At 41.8% G+C, this 21583-nt stretch overlaps 2 protein-coding genes across 3 annotated transcripts; one reads left to right on the forward strand and one right to left on the reverse strand.

The window, feature by feature from the left end:
* Positions 1-70: 70 nt before the first annotated feature.
* atp6v1d (ATPase H+ transporting V1 subunit D) lies at positions 71-3805 on the forward strand. The gene is made up of 9 exons (XM_041958174.1): positions 71-307; positions 1393-1510; positions 1622-1701; positions 1782-1849; positions 1936-1980; positions 2054-2157; positions 2679-2745; positions 2843-2921; positions 3127-3805. The coding sequence occupies exons 1-9, from the start codon at positions 267-269 to the stop codon at positions 3269-3271; spliced, it is 747 nt and encodes a 248-aa protein (XP_041814108.1). The 5' UTR covers positions 71-266; the 3' UTR covers positions 3272-3805.
* A 371-nt stretch (positions 3806-4176) lies between these two features.
* Positions 4177-21193, reverse strand: pals1b (protein associated with LIN7 1, MAGUK family member b). Of its 2 annotated transcripts, none has more exons than XM_041958590.1 (14): positions 21085-21193; positions 17333-17814; positions 15607-15815; positions 12210-12287; positions 9886-9993; positions 9035-9196; positions 8531-8608; positions 8250-8433; positions 7212-7280; positions 6965-7036; positions 6123-6284; positions 5678-5880; positions 5291-5401; positions 4177-5105 (listed from the first exon to the last, which is right to left on the reverse strand). In XM_041958590.1, exons 2-14 carry the CDS (start codon positions 17658-17660, stop codon positions 4929-4931), a joined length of 1941 nt encoding a protein of 646 aa, XP_041814524.1. In that variant the 5' UTR covers positions 17661-17814; positions 21085-21193; the 3' UTR covers positions 4177-4928. The 2 variants fall into 2 exon arrangements, with proteins under 2 accessions (XP_041814524.1, XP_041814523.1); XM_041958589.1 differs by having other exon boundaries at positions 9886-10005.
* Positions 21194-21583: the final 390 nt, after the last annotated feature.

Consider the following 21583-nt stretch of genomic DNA (forward strand, 5'->3'; position numbering starts at 1 on the left):
ATCGTCAGAGCTTTTCGACGCGCGCATGTCCAGAACGCGTTCGGTTCAGTCACATGACCAGAGACCAGCTGATCATCACGGACGGAGAGTCGGACAAGATCACGACCATCCGCTCGATCTGAGCCTCTAATCCTGCACGAAAATCAACGGTTTTCTGCGTTACACACAGAGGTTAATAGAGTAGGATATAAGTCAACGTTTCAGTGTTAATTTTAGGATACGAAAAGTAAACAGAACACCGCAACTGTCGACCAAAGGACGAGAAGATGTCTGGAAAAGACAGGATCGACATATTCCCCTCCAGAATGTAAGCAGCTTGTTTGCTAGCTAGTTGCTAACTCACTAGAGCTTCTTAGCCAGCTTTTGTAAGGCTGTTTTGTTGACTTATTTCTTTCCAGACTCTCAGATTGATAATTTCCTGCTGTTGCCTGATGGAAATTTCTATTAATCTCACTCTAGGGGTTACAGTGTTGTTCTGCAGTGTGACTCAACCCTTGTTATAGCTTGTATCAGTGCCAGGTTGCTGTGTAAAAGAGGAAGAGTCCTTTTGTCATGTGATGTTTCTAATGTGACCCCAGAGTGAGCTGTCAGTCTGAGACATGTCTGCAACACACTGCAAAAGTCTGGATTTTAACATGGTGTAACCTGAGTATCTACTGAGCAGTGAAGTTTCCTGTGTTGTCTGTTAGGTCTGATCATTTTACCATATTAACTAAGCAACTTTTGAAGCCTTTGTGGCTGTGTGGTTTGACCTGGATGAAGCTTTTTCTGATAAATGCTCAAGTACCAGTTCTAGGTTGTAAATATCAGTGAGCTGGAGTATATACTTGATGAGTATGATTGATGGGGTCATGATTTGATAATATATATGCACATATTTGTCATACTGATCTTTAGTATATGTCTGAATGACTTACCAGCTGTGATCTGGCCGTTCAGGACACACCTCAGTTTTCAACCTGAGACAGTCTTAACAGCAAGTGAAGCGATTAAGGCTGCTTGAAAACTAGCACTAAACACACACACATTCAAAATGCCCTAAAAATGACATATAAATGGTCAAAAAGTCAGTTTTAAACCAAGAGACCAAGTCTTAACATCAACAATGTCCCGGATTATTCAACAATTCCATGCAGGCGTCCCTTCCATCAAAGCGGTGAGATAAGGAAATATGTGAGCCCATCTGAGAGGGCTGAGGGGGGACATCAGACAAAACAAATGGCTGCCTGTTAGCAGGTCACAACTGGCAAAAGCTGGAGAATTGTTGTCCATGCTGTGAATAAAGTGTCCATGCTTTCTGTGGGTAACATCTGGAAATATTTGAATCATGTCTGCTTGTAATTGGTTGGATCCAAATACAGCATTTAAAATCTGTTTTGTTTGGGCTCGCAGGGCTCAGACCATCATGAAGGCTCGGCTGAAAGGGGCTCAGACCGGCCGCAACCTGCTCAAGAAGAAATCTGACGCCCTCTCCATGCGCTTCCGCCAGATCCTCCGCAAAATTATCGAAGTCGGTTGAAAATGATCGCCAGCTGACTTTGATCTCCATGCATTTATTTGTTTAATAGCTCTGAATGGTTTTCTAAAGGTGGAATTGTGTCTTCTCATCTCCTTTCCTTAGACGAAGACTAAGATGGGAGAGGTGATGAGAGAGGCGGCGTTCTCTTTGGCTGAAGCCAAATTCACAGCTGGAGACTTCAGGTAGGAATCAGAAAAAGGTCATATAATTTGGTGTTTGGTACAGATGCATCAGTAACTTCCATCTGTAATTCTGTCCACAGCACAACAGTAATCCAGAATGTCAATAAAGCCCAAGTGAAGGTGCGAGCCAAGAAAGACAATGTGGCAGGTTAGGCTTGAAAATATCACCTGTTCACTGTTCACAGTCACTGCTGATGAGACCCGTTCTTATATGTGTATTATTCTTTTTTTTAGGTGTCACCCTTCCAGTTTTTGAGCACTACCAAGAAGGCGGGGACAGTAAGTCATGCTAACATGAAATTAGTTTTCATGAGTTGCGAGGGACAGTCCTCACCCTCACTGTGTCTTTCAGGTTATGAGCTGACTGGTCTGGCCAGAGGAGGGGAGCAGCTCTCCAGGTTGAAGAGGAACTACGCCAGAGCTGTTGAGCTGCTGGTGGAGTTGGCCTCCTTACAGGTAGGGGGCGCTGTAACAAATATGCTGAGGTTCATTCACCTCAGTTTTATTAGTCATTTCTTATGTGTACTTTACCTGAGTGTGTCCATTTTATACTTCTTTATACTTCTACAATTCATTTTGTTTGGCAGCAATAGTTACTGATTACTTTGAAGAGGTTTTACATGCAAAACACATGATCAGCGTTTTAAATGAAACTTCCCAATAGCATAAGGTAGATAAAATTAGCTTCACCTCCATGTAAACATTAAAATGCTGTATGCATGATAATGTATCAATAATAATAAGCCAATAATATATCCTTGGTATAATAATATAGCAATTTAAAAGGGGCTATTCTGCATTATGACTTCTTTTTAAAGCAGTATATAGTAGATTTTGTGTCTTTAACTATTTGTTGTCTAGAACTTGAATTTTTAGTTTTTAATGAAATGCTAGTAAAATTTACCACAGTATTTTCAGTTAAATAAATTAGCGTGATTGAGAGATTCTGACACATTTTGCACATGTTCTGCCTGTAGACATCCTTTGTCACTCTGGATGAAGCCATAAAGATTACCAACCGCCGTGTGAACGCTATCGAGCACGGTATACTCACACCTTTTCACACAATCGTTGCCTTTTTCCTCAAAGATTTAAGGACAAATTGATTGTTACTGTAGCTCATCTTCGTCCCACTTTGCAGTGATTATTCCCCGGATTGATCGAACCCTGACCTACATCATCACAGAGCTGGATGAGAGGGAACGAGAGGAGTTCTACAGGTGAAAACATTTTCTCTAGTGGCAGTTTATTTAAAAAAAAATTAAACAGCCCTTTTTCCAATGAAGTGCTTAGTTGCAGCAGCTGCATGGCTAGTTATTTTTTTTAAGACTGTTTCTTTTAGACCACCTGCCCACTTCTTTAAATTTACACTACTTCAACCTGATATTTATGTTATATCTCTGAAAATCTTTCCTCCTCTGCCAGGCTGAAGAAGATCCAAGAGAAGAAGAAGCAGCTCAGGGAAAGGACAGAACTGGAGATTGCGGCGCGCCTGGCTCTGCTGGGTCCCATCGCTGAGCCCACCAACATGCTGACGGAGGAGACGGATGAAGACCTGCTGTTTGAGTGAAGCATTTAACGGCAGTCGCAGATTTCACCCCTCATCCTATTTATTCTGTGCCTCTCAGGCCACGTCTATGTCTTCTCATGCAAGTGATGAAAGTTGTTTTGTGTGTACGTGTCTGTGATGATTTGTTCTGTTGTTTCAGTGCTGGAAGGCGCTGTGTGTTTGCAGATCTCTCAGTGTATGGAGCCAGCGTGTCGTCACACTTGGCTGTTACCCACAAAGGAGTCAGTTAATCTAAATAATAAAAATATTACGATGTTTTCACAGGGTTTGCGAGTGAATTTAAAGAAGCATTCCGTGTGTTTCTGCACAACATTTAGAGCCGTTGCATGCTGTAAAGCTTAGGGTGGTTGTAGATATCAGAGTGCGTGAGTCTTGTGTTGTGGAGGCCCGTCCCGCTGCTGACCTCATATCACGGGGTTGTTGTTACCTCATTTTGAGGATGTTTACCATTTCACCAGAAACCCCTTATTAAACCCTGCTGTACAACTTGGTGTGCAAGTCACCAAAGCCCCACAATTCATCCAAATAAAGATGTTATCAATATCAAACTGTCGCCTGGATTTCTTTCTAAGATTAGAGCTTTGACATGTTGCAACAGTTTTACATTCAGTCACACAGGTTGTTGCTCTAATGTAGGAGCTTTTCAGCTCCATATGTAAGGAAAAAGAGTGCAATCAAATTTCTTTCAGCATGTGCTGGGAAAGTATTTGAGGAACGGCAGCCATCTTGCACCAGAATGCTACTTTTAACACATTATTTCTAGTTACTGCAGGACTTTGGATTAGTTCTTTTTTTTTTTTTTGCAAAATCAATATTACCAACTGATTTCAAATGAGGTTCTCAAGGTGAAATCAATGCATTCAGTATCACTTGTTCACATATGTATCTGATTTTATTAACACTTTTCCAGAATTGTGCTTGTGATTTAATATGTACCCGGCAATGAAGCTATACTGTATTTGTTGGAGTTAGTCTAAGCGATAAGATGTTTTGTTCTTTCACTACTGGTAAATGGCTAGAGACAATATCTTAGATTTGAGGTCTGTTATCACAGCGTAAATAAGACCTGAGATTACATAAAATAATACTGACATTGTTGTAGAGGAAGTACTCAAACTGCAGGTCACAGCAGATTTTTCGTTCGTTACACTGCAGCCACTTTAAGCACAAGTCCTTGTCTTCTGTTTGATACCTGCTTTGTCAGGAAGCCATTTTTATATTTGCCACATTAACACTCCCAGTTGAGTGTACCGTTTTGTATATTACACTCACACAAAATGTAACAATATAATATCCTTTTCTCTAGAAAATATATATTTACAATTATAAATAACTATGAAGAATAGGATAGAAATATTTCTATTTGTTTGATAAATGATTTTGCATAAAACTGAACAAGAACCTTCATAATGCAAACAGGAAAAAAAAATCACCCACAAAGACGCACACGCACGCACACCAACAAAAAGACATGTAAGAAACTTGAGTCCATCCCTGCAGCACGTGGTAAAGGTCAACTCCTCTACAAACGAGGAGAATGTGCGAGTGAAAATCCAGTGACAATCAGCACCGTCCAACCTTCATTTTTTCAGTCGTCTGGAACATTCATTTCTCTCCTCTTTATCTCCGTCTAACCTGCAGTGGGACGCCGTGGCCTCTAGCACAGCCAAGAGGTGGGCACCCACTGTGGCTCAGTGTCCAGCTTGTCTATCAGCCTGCGCAGCTCGTGGAAAGCCTGGTCTGGATCCATGTTCACAATGGTCGCGTCAAAGAAGTGGCCAAAATTGTGCTCCATCTCACGGGCCTTTTCTATAACTGCCTTTAGCTCTTCAGGCTGTGCACAGAAAATGACACATGGCTTTTTAGACTCTCTTAAAATGGCAATTGGGCAAAAATCTCATGTGCTTTTCTATTATTATCATATTAACATTTTAATATCTAAATAAATGTATTTGGATGTACAGCGTGAATATTAACTTTAAATAGCGAAATCAAATTTTGCAACTGTACTGCAGTTACCTTTGGTGTTTTCCCCTCTGTGGCCAGTAGGGTGCGTAGTCGTTCTTGAGAAGGAGGAGCGATGAAGATGACAAAGGGCTTGAGGTTGGAGGACCTCAATACCTGCAGTGACTGACGAGGAAGAACAAGGACATAAATATATGAAATGGAAGGAGAGACCAAAACAAAGAAAAAAAAAAACAGGCCTTTTAAATGTACCAATCCAAACACAACAATGGTGTCTACTCTGATGACTATATTTTATTAGCCAAAAAACAATTTGAGATTTATGTTCAGGATTTGAAAAGGGGTAATTATGTTCTGGCCAAGCCACAGTGGTTAGGATCAAAACAGAGGGATAAAATCGGCTTTGTAATTAACATGTGAGACAGAAAAAATGACTCCTACCCTGGTGTGGAGGCAGAGCAAACAGATGCGTCCGGAGTTGACGACGTGTCGAACCGAGTCGGTGCTGGTGCCGTACAAGTTCTTCTCATATTCCCCCGACTCAATGAACTTCCCGCCCGCTAAGTCGGCTTCAAAGGCAGGCCGACTCACGAAGTGGTACTCGCGCCCATTCCGCTCGTGTATTCTTGGGTTTCTGGTGGTGTCTGAGTCACGAAAAAGGACACTCAATCTGACTTTTTGTGAAACACCCTCAAGCTAATAGAAATGCACAGAAAGCCCTTTTGAAGTTGTCAGTTTTGTGCAGTCACAGTTGAAGAAATGTGACGTTAAGAGTGAAATGATTGGAATTCTTTACTGAATCCCGAACACATGCCGTGTTCCTCATCTGAAATCATTAATCACCGATGACAACGTGACAGTACCGTGCCCCCATACTTGGACTTACGTGGAACAGCAACAGCAAACTTTTCCGGTTCAATGGACAGAAGCCTCCGACGCAGCTCGTCGTGACCGCTGTTAGTAGGACCAATCAGAGCGATGGGGCGTTTCCGGCTGGCAGGCTGGTGATAAAGCGACATCTCCTCATAGGTAAGGATGTCGTCGTAGTCTGAAGAGACAATCAGGAGGGGTTGATAAAACATCCCTGACCAACATATCAAGCCCTTTCTAGCTCCTGCGTTGCTGCTCTGTAACCAACTCTGACCCTTGACCTCTCTTTGGAGGCCAAAAAAAGAGAAGAGAGGATCTGGAGATCACTAAAGTCCCAAACTATTATATTATTATTCCAGTGTTTGTGTGTACACAGTCTTTTTAAAAAAATACCTATATCTCACCCTCTGAGGTCCACTCCACTAGAGCAGCACGTGTGTTTGAGCATTTATGTGTTTCTATGTGTCAACCAATAACACCGCACGTTCCTTCAAGCCATTTAGGCACCTGTTGGGCACCTGTTGGTGCCTCCTCTGATCCCGTCTTCACAGACGGGACTAATCTGATCTGTGACACACCAAGTCTGGACAAGCTGCTGTGAGAACAAGACTTGTCAACTCCAGCTAACGTGTGGGGTTAATACTGACAATGCGCGGACGTTTGGAAGCTGGCCAGGACGGGAGCAGCCTTTCACTGGTGGTAAATAGGAAGCGACAATTGGAGTTTTGTGGGTTAAGGCTGTAGCTTCTTAACTGTGGCTGTTGAGGAAGAGGGAGCGCGTTCTCAAGCACGCAACCCACTTCTCAAACCGTTAAGCTTCTGAGGAAACACAGCCAGACAAAGAAATAGTAGACTTACCAATATTTTTGCTCAAGTTAGATATGCTCTTCTTCTTCTGTTTCTTGCTTTTCTTTGCACACCAAAGCTTCCCTGGAGAAATGACAAGTCAAAAAACGTTTGCTTTATCTTTTCATGTTACTACGACCAACTAGACACCACAAATTCTATTTTCACGTGAGTGAGGGTGGAAGCAAATGTTTGAGTTTGCAAATTATGTCTTGGATTTTCTTACCGCGCAGTGTGTGTTTCAACGTGTTAGGCTTACCTTGGTGTTCTCGATCCCTGTCTGTTATAGTTTTCTTCAAGGTCTCTCTCTGTTGCTGGAAGCTTTTCCCTGAAAAAGAGGAAAGCAAAGAGAAACAGAACAGCTATTCAACACTGTAAATACACACACACAAATCCAGGGTATTTTCCATTTTGAGGGCCTCTATTTATTTAAAACTGTAAGTTTTAATGGATTTGAACATTTTGGTTGGTATTTAATAATATGTCTCTAAGAATCCAAGACTCTCTGGACATGCTGAGGAAGAGGCATTAAAAAAAAAAAGGTCTGCTTTCCATTCCCCAGTGCTCAACCTCATTTTCTTCCAGCCACAACAGGATGGGGTCAGAGAGTAATCGCAAATAATTCTTAGGTGTTTGTTTTAATCTGCTTGACGTGCCAGATGGGTGGTGTTTCCTGCCAGGATAGTGGTGCCAGGTAAGTTATTAGTCACAGACAACTTTCAAGTACTTTACTGTGACTACATTCCCACATACTGCAAGGGATAGAATTAATAGCCCACTTGGCAATATATCATTTGTAATGTGTAGTCTGTGTAGTGTGTTCATTATTAATATGCGGGTATCAAATATCATTGTTTATTTTAAGAGTGTATCATAAATTCAACTTTTTAGAAGACATGAACAATACAGATTTTTTAAATTAAATGCAATCTACACAGGTTTAAAACACCTCAGTTATTATCACGCAGATGCGCATTCCATCCAACGACAGACTAATTATTGTTTTTTCTTATATATTCTGGTAAAATACATTTAGATTTCTAATATCGATCTAAATGCATGCATGGCTTGCACAATTTCTGATCAAAAATACTGTGTTTGTAATTGCTGATGGAATAACTGTTTCATCAATCAAGTGACCATATAGTAAAAAACTGACCTGATCCTCTGACATTTACTCTCAGTACTTTGCATTCAGCTCCAATTTCTTTCTCCTTTTCTCACATTTTCGAGCCACATGTTGCCTTTGTGAAACAACAAACTACATGCTGATATTCAGCCCTGGTCTGGTCCCTACCTGGAATGAGTCCAGCCAGGGGCTGGTTGTCCTCATCTCCGTCCCTGTAGGCCTGCCACCAGTTGGGGTCATCCTGGCTGATGACGTGGAGGATGTCTCCCTTCTGGAAGGACAGGCCCAGCTCCCGACATGGCACGAAGGGGTCATCAGAGGGGTCGTAGTCAAAGTAAGCCCTTACGTGCATCTGAGGACAGGGTTTACAACGTCAAGGCTGGCACTGCATGCATGCAGACAGGCGATCTCATGCAGGCACGCACACACTCACATCATTAGAGACTTACCACAGTCTGTCTGTGTGGGGCAGGTTTAATCTGAGAGCTCGGGATGAGGAGGAAGGTCAGAGAGCCGTGCATTTGTTGCTGATGGGAAAGATTGAATGCAATGAGTTAAACATGACAGCGATCATGTTTCTATAAAATAATATCTCGCGATATCAATGCATCTATCGCGAAATGAGAAAAGTAGTGAGAATGAAACCCACAAACACTACCAACAGCTACTAACTAAAGGCTAAACAAACTAATTTTGCATTAACCTAGAGGTGGACATCCATTGTGGGGAAACCTAGTTTCTATGTAGCTATGGAGGAAAGGATGGTCAAAGTATCTATGAATAATTTCAAATGTCATTAATGTATCTACTTTTAGATATGAAGACATTGTAAATACCTTTATGTGAGCTATAACAAAGCTAGTTTCCCATGATTTAAAATAAAGTTGTAACAGAGTTAATTTCCCAAGAATTATTGTAAATCAAAAGACCACTGGATAACCTTTGGTCCTCACCAGTAAGTCATGGACTTCATTGATGTGTTTCCCACGAATAGAAATCCCGTTGATCTCCAGGATCTCATCTCCCTCACTCAGAAGGCCGCTACTCTCTGCTGCTCCGCCTTTCACTACACGACTCACCACCACACTGTCCATGTCGTTACGTACTGTCGCACCCTGACAACCCCACACGCACACACACACACACACACACACACACACACACACACACACAGTTCGAACACAGTAGACGACAGAGATGATCTCACAAAACAAGCAGCAGACTGGATAATTAATATGTAAAAAAAACACTTAAAGTTTAAAAGCGGGGGAAGAGGCAACAGTTTCAATACAAACCAACATGTCACATACAGTGAACTACTGTACATTGTGTCAGTGCCAATGTTTTCAAATGGGCGCCTGGAGCTCACACTGACAGGCATTTTACTGCCCTGTTGGTTTGTGGGTACGCTGACACCGGCACACCCAGATGATAAATGTGAGTAGCGGAGCATAGTGAGAGCTGAGAGTCGAGGCGTTTTTACTGGACTTATAACTGATGGATACACATAAAATAATAAATAACATAATAACATCAATGCTTAAGATCCATATATGTCTTAATTTTCATTGTACTGTAATTATACACAGCAACCACTTATTTTCGTCGGTTTTTGGACGTGTGCACCATCCTTGTTTGTCACTGCCTCACCTCTCTGAGTGGATTTTCACAAGGATCTGTGCTGATGGAGTACAACATTCACAAGTCGATTATAAAGTTTAAATGACTGTGAGGCTGTGCAAAAATACAGAAGGACCTACTCATCATACGTACGATTCAAAAAAACTAAGACATGGCGTCTCACCAGTGGAGTGTCGCGTGCCTTCTCCAGCCGCACCAGTTTAACTGTTTCTCCAAGGTACTGGGTCTCATTTTCCTCTGCCATTTCCTGCACTGCCACACTGTCATGGGCCTGCATCAGTGCCTGCCACATTAAACAAACACAGATGCACACATAGAGACAAACAGTACGCACATACGGAAAAACACATAATGGACGCAGACAGAAAAATAAAGGAGGAGGCAGCGTGAGGTTAAGAGAGTGAATGCTTCTGACTGTATCTATATAGATGCTGTCCTTCATAACGACTATGTTGGCACGGAAATAAAAGGATCATAAATCTGAAAGCATTGTTTAGAATGTGACACACATCCATTAAGTGGTTTGTACTCAGTGTTAACTGATGAAAAAGAAGAACCAAAAAAATTTCAAACATGCACCCGCAACAAGATGCCTACCCAACCCCCCCATCTTTTTTATCAAGACCAGTCCGCAAACCCACCTCTAAGCCAGAAATAAAACAGAGATTGCTCCTTCACTTCATTTAATGTGACAAGCACTCTGCACCCCACAATTAATAACCGTCGGTCCAAATTAGTTTCTCTATCCTGCAGCAGAGGGGACCTGAGAGAGCAGAGGCCAGGCTAAGCTTTGGCGTACGCACAATCCATCTTAATCTCCCCCAGCATTTAGGAGTCAGGATCCACCGCCATCAATCATCAAACCCCTTTGGCTTCCCTGCTCGTGAGAAAACTGTGTCCTAGAAAACAGTGACAGGAAGACAGGTGGACTTGAGGGGACCCTGTTCCTCTCACACATGTACCTGTGTCCATTAGTATGGGGTCTAAGGTTATTTACCTGTACACACTACACAGTGACTCATGTGATCCTCTGCTCCCTGCAGAGAAACCAACATAATCTGTTCCACTTTCTGTGTCACAAGGCAGGTTCACATCTCATCATACTGCCCCCACTGGCAACATGAATCCAGCTCATTGGAGGTTAATTGGTAGTTCACACAGTCACGTGGGTCAAACATCAGACCCCTGGCACTCACCTGTCAGGACCCACAGCCACAAAATCACAGCAGAGCCTTCCACCTGAGGTCTTTTCTCACCTTACCGCCTCTCTAATGGGTGATGACAGTCTGATAATGTGCCTACATGTATTTTTACAGGAAAATCACTGAAGCTTCAACTGACAAATACAGAGCATCTGCAGTTTGAGCCACTTCATCCAAATGCCCCTTCACAACAAGTAGGGAACAGTCTGTTCATTGCTGAGCTTCATGTAAGAATATCACCATTTAACAATATCATTTTAACATCTTTGATACTCTGTGGAATACATATAACCAGTTACATCTTGTAACTGCCTGGCAACATTAGTGTATTTAAGAGAAGTATTTCATTTATCTACACCAAACTACTGTACATCATTGCAGAAAAATTGTAAACTATTGCAAAGAGCTGCAGGCTGTCTTCAACAAAAACACATGTGACATAAACCAGTAAGATCTTTTACATTTCTCATTGCCTTTTTGTCTTAATTAATTTCAAAGAAACTGACAAGCACTCTGCTCGAGAGAATGCACCAATCCTTCGTTTTCATTACCAAGAGAGCTGACCCACATTACAGCCTACTTTACATAATGGCCTTTCTTGAGACTAGCTAATTCATCTTTGGGAGAAAACACGACTATCTGACCATGGTTTTTTTTGTTTCACTCACTCTAAAATAACAACATATACTGTAATAACAGATAAAATCAATGCATCATGAAAGATTTCATCTTTAAAACCAGCATCTGCCTTGCCCAAATGTCCTGAAGCAAAACAATCATTTTCTGCCAGCTCAAGGGACACCAACATGTGACTTCCTGATTTCCTTCATAAAGATCCTGCTGCTATATAATTCATACAGTAAGTATACTGTGTCATGATGGAGCAATCTGTTATTGGGTCTGCTTTTAGCTTAGTATACAGTATATGAATGCACAAGGTGAAAAGGTGAAGCTGTCCTTCATTTGCCTTTGAGCTGGTGAGCAGGTAAGTCCCACTTTTTCCTCTCATAATCTATGGACTATACTTACTGACCTACTCACCTCCCAACAGAAGGCGCAAGAGACACAATTACCCTACTGGAGTAAGTCAAGTATACACTAATTATATTTCCAGTATTCCAATTATCAGCATATAAACTAACAAATGAGTTGTTCTGCAAGGCTCTGCTAGCTTGCTGGGCCTCAACGTTGTTGTCTTATATTCTAATTATATTTATTATATTAGAATAATATTGTAGGTCAAGGGGAGCTGTGATAATTTAGAGATGGGGGGCTGACATCTGACCTGGAGATGAGGACTGGTGAGCAGAGCCCTGAGCTCCAAACCCTCCTTCTGCTGGCTGGACTGGAGGATCCTCTGTACCTGAGCAGAAACAGACACGCAGAACTACAGTGAGGTAAACTGTGGTTGGAATTGTTTAAATATAATCAAAACTATATTCAAAATCTCTAATCTCTTAATTCCAAGTCGTTTTTAAGGGTCAGTAAAACTGTGACTTAAGACTCAGATTTGGGTCTTAAGCCAATAAACTCCATCAGAACTGGGAACTTGGGGTGGGGGCATTTCTGAAACTGACAATCTGACATTCAAACCTGCTTCACGCAATGATTGGTCATCTGTGCTGCGGTTAGAAAGGAGCCAGGGCTTGAACATCTCTCTCCAGCTCTTTTACATTCTTTACACAACTATTTCTGTCACTTCTCATGTGACCAAGTGAGTGTAACATTATGAATGTCTTCCAGGAGAGACTGTATGAAAATATGTGTTGTTAACCCCAACTAGTTCTTTTGTAGCATAAGCCGGCCTTAAGCCATGTTTCTCGAATCCTCACATCTGATGTTGAACTGTTTTGATCTTCATTATAGAAGCACATTTTAATTTCATGTTCAATAGTGTGCTCTTTGGATTTTGGTGACTCCACAGCCCATTTCCCAGCACAAACTTTGGGGCATACTGTCAACTTTTTACACATGATATCTCAGTTTGTTTTGTACTGAGATATCCCAAACACACAACATCCAGAAATGTCACAAGTAGCTTACAATAATGACCTTTCCCTTAGCACCCTCACCCTGAAATTATTTTATGACCATGTACATTGCTTTCCAATTGTATAACATGTTCTACAATTGGTGCAAACTATCTTTTTATCTTACTTGTTTCTCTTCCTTGGCTTATGTGCCTTTTCTCATGACTCTGTGTTTAGCATTTCACTGATATTCACACTTACCACCAAAGCTGGGCTGCATAAACATCTATATAAAGCCTTGACACTAAAGAGTTGCAAGATCAATACAGACACAAATGTGTGCAGAGATATGAGTACATACATGAGCATGTGCGCACACACATACAACACACTCACACACAGAGTGTAGTACTTGGCTGCCAACTTGTAACTCACAGCAGGGATTCACATTCCAGAGAGAAGAGTGCTTCATATTCACTCTGCTGTAAAGAAACTTTCTAAGTGTTTGCTGTTACACTTAGGGAAAAACAACTAATCCACAACAGGATTCACTTTCAGTGTGTTTACTAGTCAATGTTGTATTTAACCCAATTACACAAGCATGAAGTTGGAAAGCACCTATCTAAACTACAGCACATTACACATCTCTTCTATGGCTTTTCAGACTTTCCACTGCACTCCACTGTTATTCCTTCCCTTCTTCCTCCTCTCTGTTACATGGTTCTATTTTAATCATGTGGTTCTGGTGTTGTCATTTGGGGGAAGATGCTATTGTTTGTGGCTTGGGCTGAGTACTGAATCATGACAGCAGGCCCTTTGGTGTTCTGTTACTCTGTCTTTCTGCCCACTTCCTCTTCATCTCCTGTTTGGAGCTTAGTTCATCCATTACGCTAATCGAAGCTCTCACTAACAAGGTGACGCACTCCCCCCTCCCCCCCGACCCACCCAACAGTGCTGCACCTCAGCCCACACTGCTGTAAGCTGCTGGAGTTTCTTTTTCTGGCTGCCCAGATCCTGCCCTCCTTTCGGTGGTGTGTTGCACCAAGGCCTGCTGAGAGATTAGTTTACCCAACAGCCAATCTGAGTGTCACAAAGCACAACCACTTAGTTGAGACACACTGCAGCTCAAACCCTTCTGCGCTGTTAGGCGCTTCAGGAGCTGTGCCTGGTGGGTAAGCGTGCACACTGATTTACTGTACACAGGAAGACAACGCGTTGTGTTTGTGAAGAAAAATAGATCATCTCAAAATACTCCTGTCAAGACTGGAATACCAATTCTGTAGCAGTGCTGCTGGGTGTCCTTTGAATGAACTCTAGTCTGCTACTCTACTCTACACAGCTCATAGCAGCCTGTTTCATCGAAACAAGGTTGACTCTTACACATCTAGCCATCAGCTAAAAATCACACTGCACCAGTCTGACTGCGCTGAAAAGCCTGTATTACATTTGTTCATGTTACACCCATCAAACGTTGACACTAATCCTAATGAAGTGCCTATTGTGGGTGTAGCCTGTCATTGTTGCATAGAGCGTATACCTAATTCATAGCAAACCATATCACAATTTCTGTCTTTTTACGGGTGGCTGGGTTCTGTGTGACAGGCTGCATTTGAACACTCAATGTGCAGAGGCTTGGATCTGCGGGGCCGCAAGTCAATTACTGTCGCTTTGCTTGAGTAGACACCAACTGGCCTGTGTTTTCTCAATGAGGAAGTCAGGTGCAGCATATACCCACCAACTCAAACCTGAGATAGTGTCTTGCTTTCTGTCACTCACCATAACTGTGCTCAGGTGTCAGCAGTGTCAACTGTTATTTAAAGAGGAAACAGCAATAGGTGGACAAGGAACTCAATTAAAAAAAAAAACGCTGTCATGGTTTGTACAGTATATCTGCAAACTAGTGGAATACTAAACCAAATATTTACACTTTGGTTCAGTTGTTCCTCCTTTACATTCCTTGTCCATTTTAAATACAGAGGATCCCCGTCATCTAATGTTCTTTTTATACTGATTCTCCTAAAGAAAATCTTCTACCATCTGCCTATTTCACCTTTTTTTTCAGATCACTCAATTTTCTTGCATGGCCTAGATTAAAAAAAATCCCTCACTTTCGTTTTCACTCACCTTGTTAACCACAAGACAATTTAAATTTCAGAATTATACAGACTGGCATGGCAGTATTTTGGACAGCTTTGTTGAATTAATCATCACCTTAGGCAAACATTTTTCCTGCTTCATTGAGCTTGTCCAGGTACTTCACTCACAAAGGTACTTGCCTCTAAATACAATCTTAACAAGGTCCAAACCACAAACTGGCCAGTACAATCTAAGCACCTTCATGCCTGTATGCACAAACTGCGTCCTCTCTGGAGACCAATGCTTGTCTCATGAGGTAGGAAATAAGTTTTGTGGAATGGTTAAAAATGTTTAAAAATTAAAGTGAGTTATTCATTATTCTGGGTAGTCAGTTTGTTTTCCCTGATTAAGTTTCTCCTAGAGGTATGGACACTGAAAGCACCTACATCCAGATCCAGCAGTAAAAACTGTGTTAACAAGAACTGATTCAATACTAATAGCAAGGTTACCACTGAGCTCTGTGTACATTTCCATTACTTTTCCATAACTTTTCATAAAGCAGCAAAGTCAAAGATCTCCCAGGCGATGTTTGTTTTGAGCTTTAAGAAGTTGCTTCAAAATGACCACTATGCATACCTCCTGGCAGAGATCCTCTGCTTGTACTGTGAGGGCTGAGGTGGGACTGACTCTGCTCTTCTGCTGGGATACAGCACTGTAGATGGTGTAGGCATTCCTGAAGTCCTCCTTGGCAAGGAGCTGCATAATCAGCTCCACATCCTGCTGGCTTTGCGCATCAGTCAGGCAGTGCTGCGCCCACTTCAGAGCCTGCAGCAACTCCTCCAGTTCTGAGAAAGAGAGGCAGAGACAGGCCAACAATACAGAGGCAACACAAAGAAACACAGGTACAAAGTGATGGTAGTTAGGAAATTCTTACTCCTTTAAGATAAGAATGTTTGCTTTTTGAAAATGCTTACACCAAGCTATTTCTAAGAAAGTAACTTCACATTATATATGTGGATATCCATATCCAGGAGGCGCAAACATATTACATGCATGTAGACTGGACTTAGGCCCCTGAGTCAGCCAGATTTTACCTCACTGCTTTCTGAGGTGAGGTGCAACCCCTACTGCAAAGGCTCAGACCTCATATATCTACTGTAAATATCTGCTTAACATAGTTGTCAACTTTCAGAGCAATAAAAATATCTATGCACACCCGACATTTCCAGTATATGGGAGATGTTGTTTTTGGGAAATGTTTCTCTCCAGTGATGTGAAGAAATATAACTGTGGGTTTCTGCATTGGAGGCCACCTGTGCGCCTGTGAGTCTTCATTTCTATTCAGGTCAGACTTGGTGGTTGCTGCAGTGTTTACACCAGAGATTTATCATAGCATACACAATGGATACATTTTGTAAGATTTATTTTCTGCAACAACTTATGTCTAACATTAATAACAGCAGATTTTACAATTGAGAGGCCCACGTTGACCCAATAGCAAAGATTACTGTAGCAATCCTGTAGCATAATAACAGTATAAGCTGCATAGCTGTCCTACAGAAACAAATGTTCACCTCTCAGCGTTTACCACTGAGCTCTGTCTGACCAACATTCCACCAAGGCTTGGAGCAGGGTCACAAAGTCAAGCTAGACAAGGTGCCCAGACACATTCAGACAGGCTGCAAACATGTGTTTATCACCCATCACTGTCCCTGTAAGAAAAGGGTCTGAGTTTAATGTAATGTTAGGTATTATATATACTATCAAAGATGTGAGAACCTTCTGCTGGACAATCAACTCTGACTCCTGTTTTCATTAGACACTCTTTGCAAGAAAGTAAATTCAACTTCTTGTGCAAAGTGACTGAAATCAATTTGAATCTGAAGAAATTTAGTGAGCCCACCCACTCAAATGTTTTAAGTTTGTGTCTACTCTTTATACAAATTGATAAACTGTGAATAAAGAATAATCCAAACAATGTTTTGTGCAGTCAAAATTACCAGTATGGTGCACCAGTTTACATACTGCACACACAATACTCTTTTGTATTATCAATATAATTTTTACTTCCCTGCAGCAATTGATGGCCTCTGTGCTCTTCAGTCACTAACAAGTGGAAATGGTGGACAGCCCCTAAATCCCATCACCCTCCTCCACTACCACTGCCCTCTGCTCTGCCCCCTCAACAGCCATTGTTTTGACCTCAGTTGTTTTCACTGTTTTTTTGTAAAACCTCACCACTTCCTATTCTTCTCTGAGGTCTAGCATCCTCCTCTCCTTTGTAATCGCCTTTGCTCCTTCCACCCTCTTTGACCCCCGTAAAGACCTTTTGGCCTCTACTGTCCTCCGCTTCTCAACTCACCGACTACAGGATCCTGGGAGCACATGTCTTTGGTGGCCTTTTCCTTCCCCTCGAAGGTGGGATTGTCAATGCCCACCTTTGGGTTCTGCGACAGCTTCTTGAGCCTCAGTGAAGCGTTGGGGTCGATGTCGTGCTTTCCTCTGCTGTCCTCCTCTCTCCTCTTCCTCAGCTCCTCCTGGTAGTGCTGGATCCTCTCCATGTGGGCACTGCAGTGTGGTGATTTGACAAGGCTACTTTCCTCCCCTGGGCAGTCCACTGCCCTCTCCCTGTGGCTCTTGGCCTGACCAGAGGCCTCTTGCACATAACCGTTCATATGGGACGTGATCATCCCTGCTGCAGCAGAGTACAGCTCAAACCACCCCAGTGTTTACTGAGATCTACTTGAGAGTTATGAAGCACTGCTGCTGACACTGCTGAAATCAGAGGCCATAGCACGCCAGTGGAGGATGTAGTCCTTTATGTTCTTTCTGTGATCTGTCATCCTGAAATACAGAGAGTTACAACAGATTTCCCATGTTATTCTTTACTTTAAACAAGTGTTAAGTTGGTAAACAAAGTCAAGTATTTTAAAAATGGTACATACCCTTTTTAAAGGATACATAGAAATAGTCATTATAAACAAAATTTAGAGAAGGTTAAAACAATGATTTCCAATGTTGACTGCCCCTTTATCACATTCTTGGGAATGCCCCGCCAGTCTGACAGTGATCAATAGCTCAATTGATGATACTAATAATACAGGAGAACTCTAGCGCTTTGGTTGCCGAAACATTCCCATGTTTTGTTATACTTCTGAGGTAGTGAAGAGTGAATCTGGGGTTGGATTCAAACAGTCAGGGTTTCATATGTAACATATCTACGGAACCAATCCTGTCAAGTTGTGGGGTGGGGCTACGTATCAGTAGCCCTTGTTCCGCTATAGTAGCTAGCGGAACAGAAAACAAGCAGAGGTTTGTGTGTTTAGTGAACAGGTATGTTGGAGCTGCAGGCAAGCGGCTGAGGGATGGGTGGAGACAGAGGCGGGGATTTAGATCTGCACTTACTACATGAATGCAACAGGTCAGAATAAGTCCATTCATTTTTTTCATAAAAAAAATACAAATATATAATTCTGATGAACAAAGATGAGGTTTTAGTGGTAAATACGAAAGTTGTTCAGCTACTTAACCTCATATATATGTATTTTACATATTAAAGTTAATAAATGTTTTTCTTCTTTGCAGTTGTTTAGGAATATCACATTCAACATTTGTTGACCAGGGCCAATGTTTGCTCCTACCTCCTCTCATCTATCACACCACTAAGTCTTGACATGGAAAGCTCTCTGGCCTCAGTCACCTGAAATCCCTTCAGTTCAGCCTCATCCAGCCATTTGCTTGAGTACACCTGTCCCCAGTTGCCTGTCCTCAAGAAAACTTTAAACAAAACATCCACCTGAAGCCTAAATAAAGATGTTTCTTTTTAAATTTGATGCCCAACACGCAACTACCTGAACCACCATTGTTACTGATGTAGATTAGAATCTATTTTTAGAGTGCTACATGCATTAATCTGGATTAGTAAATTGGTAGTATGTCTCGAAGATGTTCACTTGAAGTTTCTGCTAGTTCAATTTGTGAAACAAAAATCCTCAATCTATATTTTCTAAAACACAAAATCAGTTTACAAAAGCAGTCACTGAGAGAAGAGTGAAAGTGTTCGGTGCAGGCTAAAAGCCACAAGCATTTTCTCATCTTTTACATAATGGCATTAGCTTCTGTTTAAATACCATGCAGTGTCTTAGGCCGGGCTCTATTTCTCCCAGCCTCTTAAATACATTACCATCGCAACACATACCTGGATGTGCATTTACTGGAACCAGAATTGTGAAAAAGACTTACAAGTTAAAGTGCCCTCATTACTGCTTGCCAGTTAAAGACGCCTTTCTGTGTGCATAGAGGAAAATCCTCAAGTGCCAAAAGGATAAACATAGCTTTCTCACTGAAAGCCACCTATGAGGCTCATGTCATAGAGTCAGTCATACACACATGTCACCTACTACGTCATAGCAGCCCTCCCCCTCTTCTACCTACTTCCCACAGATAATTACGTCTGGCAGGTCTATCCCCCCAGCTCCAGGTCCAAGCTTTTAGCCACGTTTAGAGTGGCGGTGTATGGCTGACAAACAGCAGAGCTTGCCAGCGGGCCATCTGTTCCTGTGGGCTTAATTAAGCCTTGGATCTCATGCTCTACTCTAGCTCAGTGGCCACAACAAGAGGGACCGGAGTAGAAGAACGGGACCCACCAATATATAAACAAAAGAGGCGACAGGTTTAGGGCCACTGCAAGATCACGGAGATGGTGAAACATTTTTGTAAAATTAAATAATAGCTAATCAAGTCTGAATAGGGTGAGGCGATACTGGACGGTCAAAAATACTAAATACTTTGTACTTTTATAAAATAACTGACTGAAGAGAGTTTGGCATGAAATACCCCAGGAACACAGATACCATTAAAAAGACAACAAAAAGGATTTCAACTGAGTACAAATTAAAATGGGGTAAACTGGGCCCGCTATTACATTTTCAGAAATTACCCAACATAGTATATCTTGTCCTGACATACCCTGTCCTCACCCAACTTAACCTCTCACAGTACTTTCTCTGATGTACAATGAATCCAGAATTTAAGTGTAAATAGTGAAAGAATATCCTCCGTTGTTAGCAGTGTAGACGTATATGCAAAACAACGCTTAAGCAGAAGGTATGGTTGAAAGATCTGATCTGGAAAATGCTTCCTCACAAACACTCCAGAGGTTAGATTTCAGTTACTACTAAGGCAATGGTAATGTTTATATCATGTGTGTTGAAAACAACTCCATTCACTGACAAAGGCCATAAGATATTGTTGAGAGATCTGGAAAATGCTTCCTCACAGACACTCCAGTGGTAGATAAGAGTTACTATAGATAACTGTAACAGGGGCATGTCCTAAACTAGCATGCTTGGTATAAGCATTCTTATATACCACTCAATGTGGTAACAATTCTCATATATGTCCTAACAAGTGATTTCCTCCTAACTAAACATGGCATATCCTCCTGTAACAACATTCATATCATTCTCATAAATAGATTTCAACTCAGTTATCGAGTTATTGAATTAATTATTTTCCCAGATACATTACAGCCCCAAGAGCAGTTGTAATTTCTTAAGATACTCTCCATTGTGAATTTGTTATCATGAAAATGACGTTAATGTTTGTCACTGAAAGTCACCGAGCGTTAAATGATGAGTAAACGGAGTTTCGATGGGTTTCGTCTCGACCACCAGATCTCTGGCTATATAATTAGCTGAGTATGAACACATCTAGAGGGAGAAAATGGAAAATCTTCTCACACATCAGTCACAATTATGTGGCTTAAAAACCAGCAGCTGCTGGCTTGGCTTAAGGTAACGTTAAGCTGAGGTAGACGTATTTCAGTGAGTCACCGGAGGAATTACAGCAACTGAGTCTTTCTTTCTATCGTGTGGAAACATTTATCTATTTTGAGCGTCCTTACAAAAGAGCAATGTTGAGTAACGTTACAGCGGCAACACCAGCCTTAATACGCGCATTTAGAAATACACGTGTTTTATTTTACGGAGTAAACTGAACTTGTATAAACGGAACGGTAACAATAGCAAGGAACTTAGCTTAGTAACGTTAGCCTAGTATCGCTAACTGCGTAGCTTAACGGTAGCTGTCCCGTAACAGACTGCGTGTACTCACCACTTCAAAGATAGCAAGATGAATGAGTTTAGGTGAGAAGCGGTTATTCCTTTTTAGTCCAACGCTCGGAAGCGTGTGTTTAGTTCACACACGGACGGTCTGGAATATCACAGGGTATTTCCCGGTCTTCGCAGGACCGCGTTCCGCCGCTTGAGTGAGTTGTGTCCAGGCACAGTCGGGACACTTGTGGCCATTGCTGTGAGGCTGCGCCTGGTGTTGTGAGTCGTCTCCCTGGCAACACTGCGGCTCTACAGCGCCCCCTCTCTGCCAGCACTTCAAAATCTGACAATACACACTGAATGATACAAGAAAAACCTCTGAAGGTCACATTTTAAAGTCATGCTTGACAGCAGAGTTTCATTATTTTAACTAAAACACAAACAGTTTACCAAAATGACCTTGCTGTCAAAGGTTTGCACACACAGGCACACACTGAATTTAAAAAACATAAACGTTGGAGGCATGTTGCTAAAAACACAGCACGAGCAGAGTTATAAGA

Source organism: Chelmon rostratus, chromosome 18 (genome assembly GCF_017976325.1).
Source record: "Chelmon rostratus isolate fCheRos1 chromosome 18, fCheRos1.pri, whole genome shotgun sequence".
In the NCBI taxonomy this organism is placed as follows: Eukaryota; Metazoa; Chordata; class Actinopteri; order Chaetodontiformes; family Chaetodontidae; genus Chelmon; species Chelmon rostratus.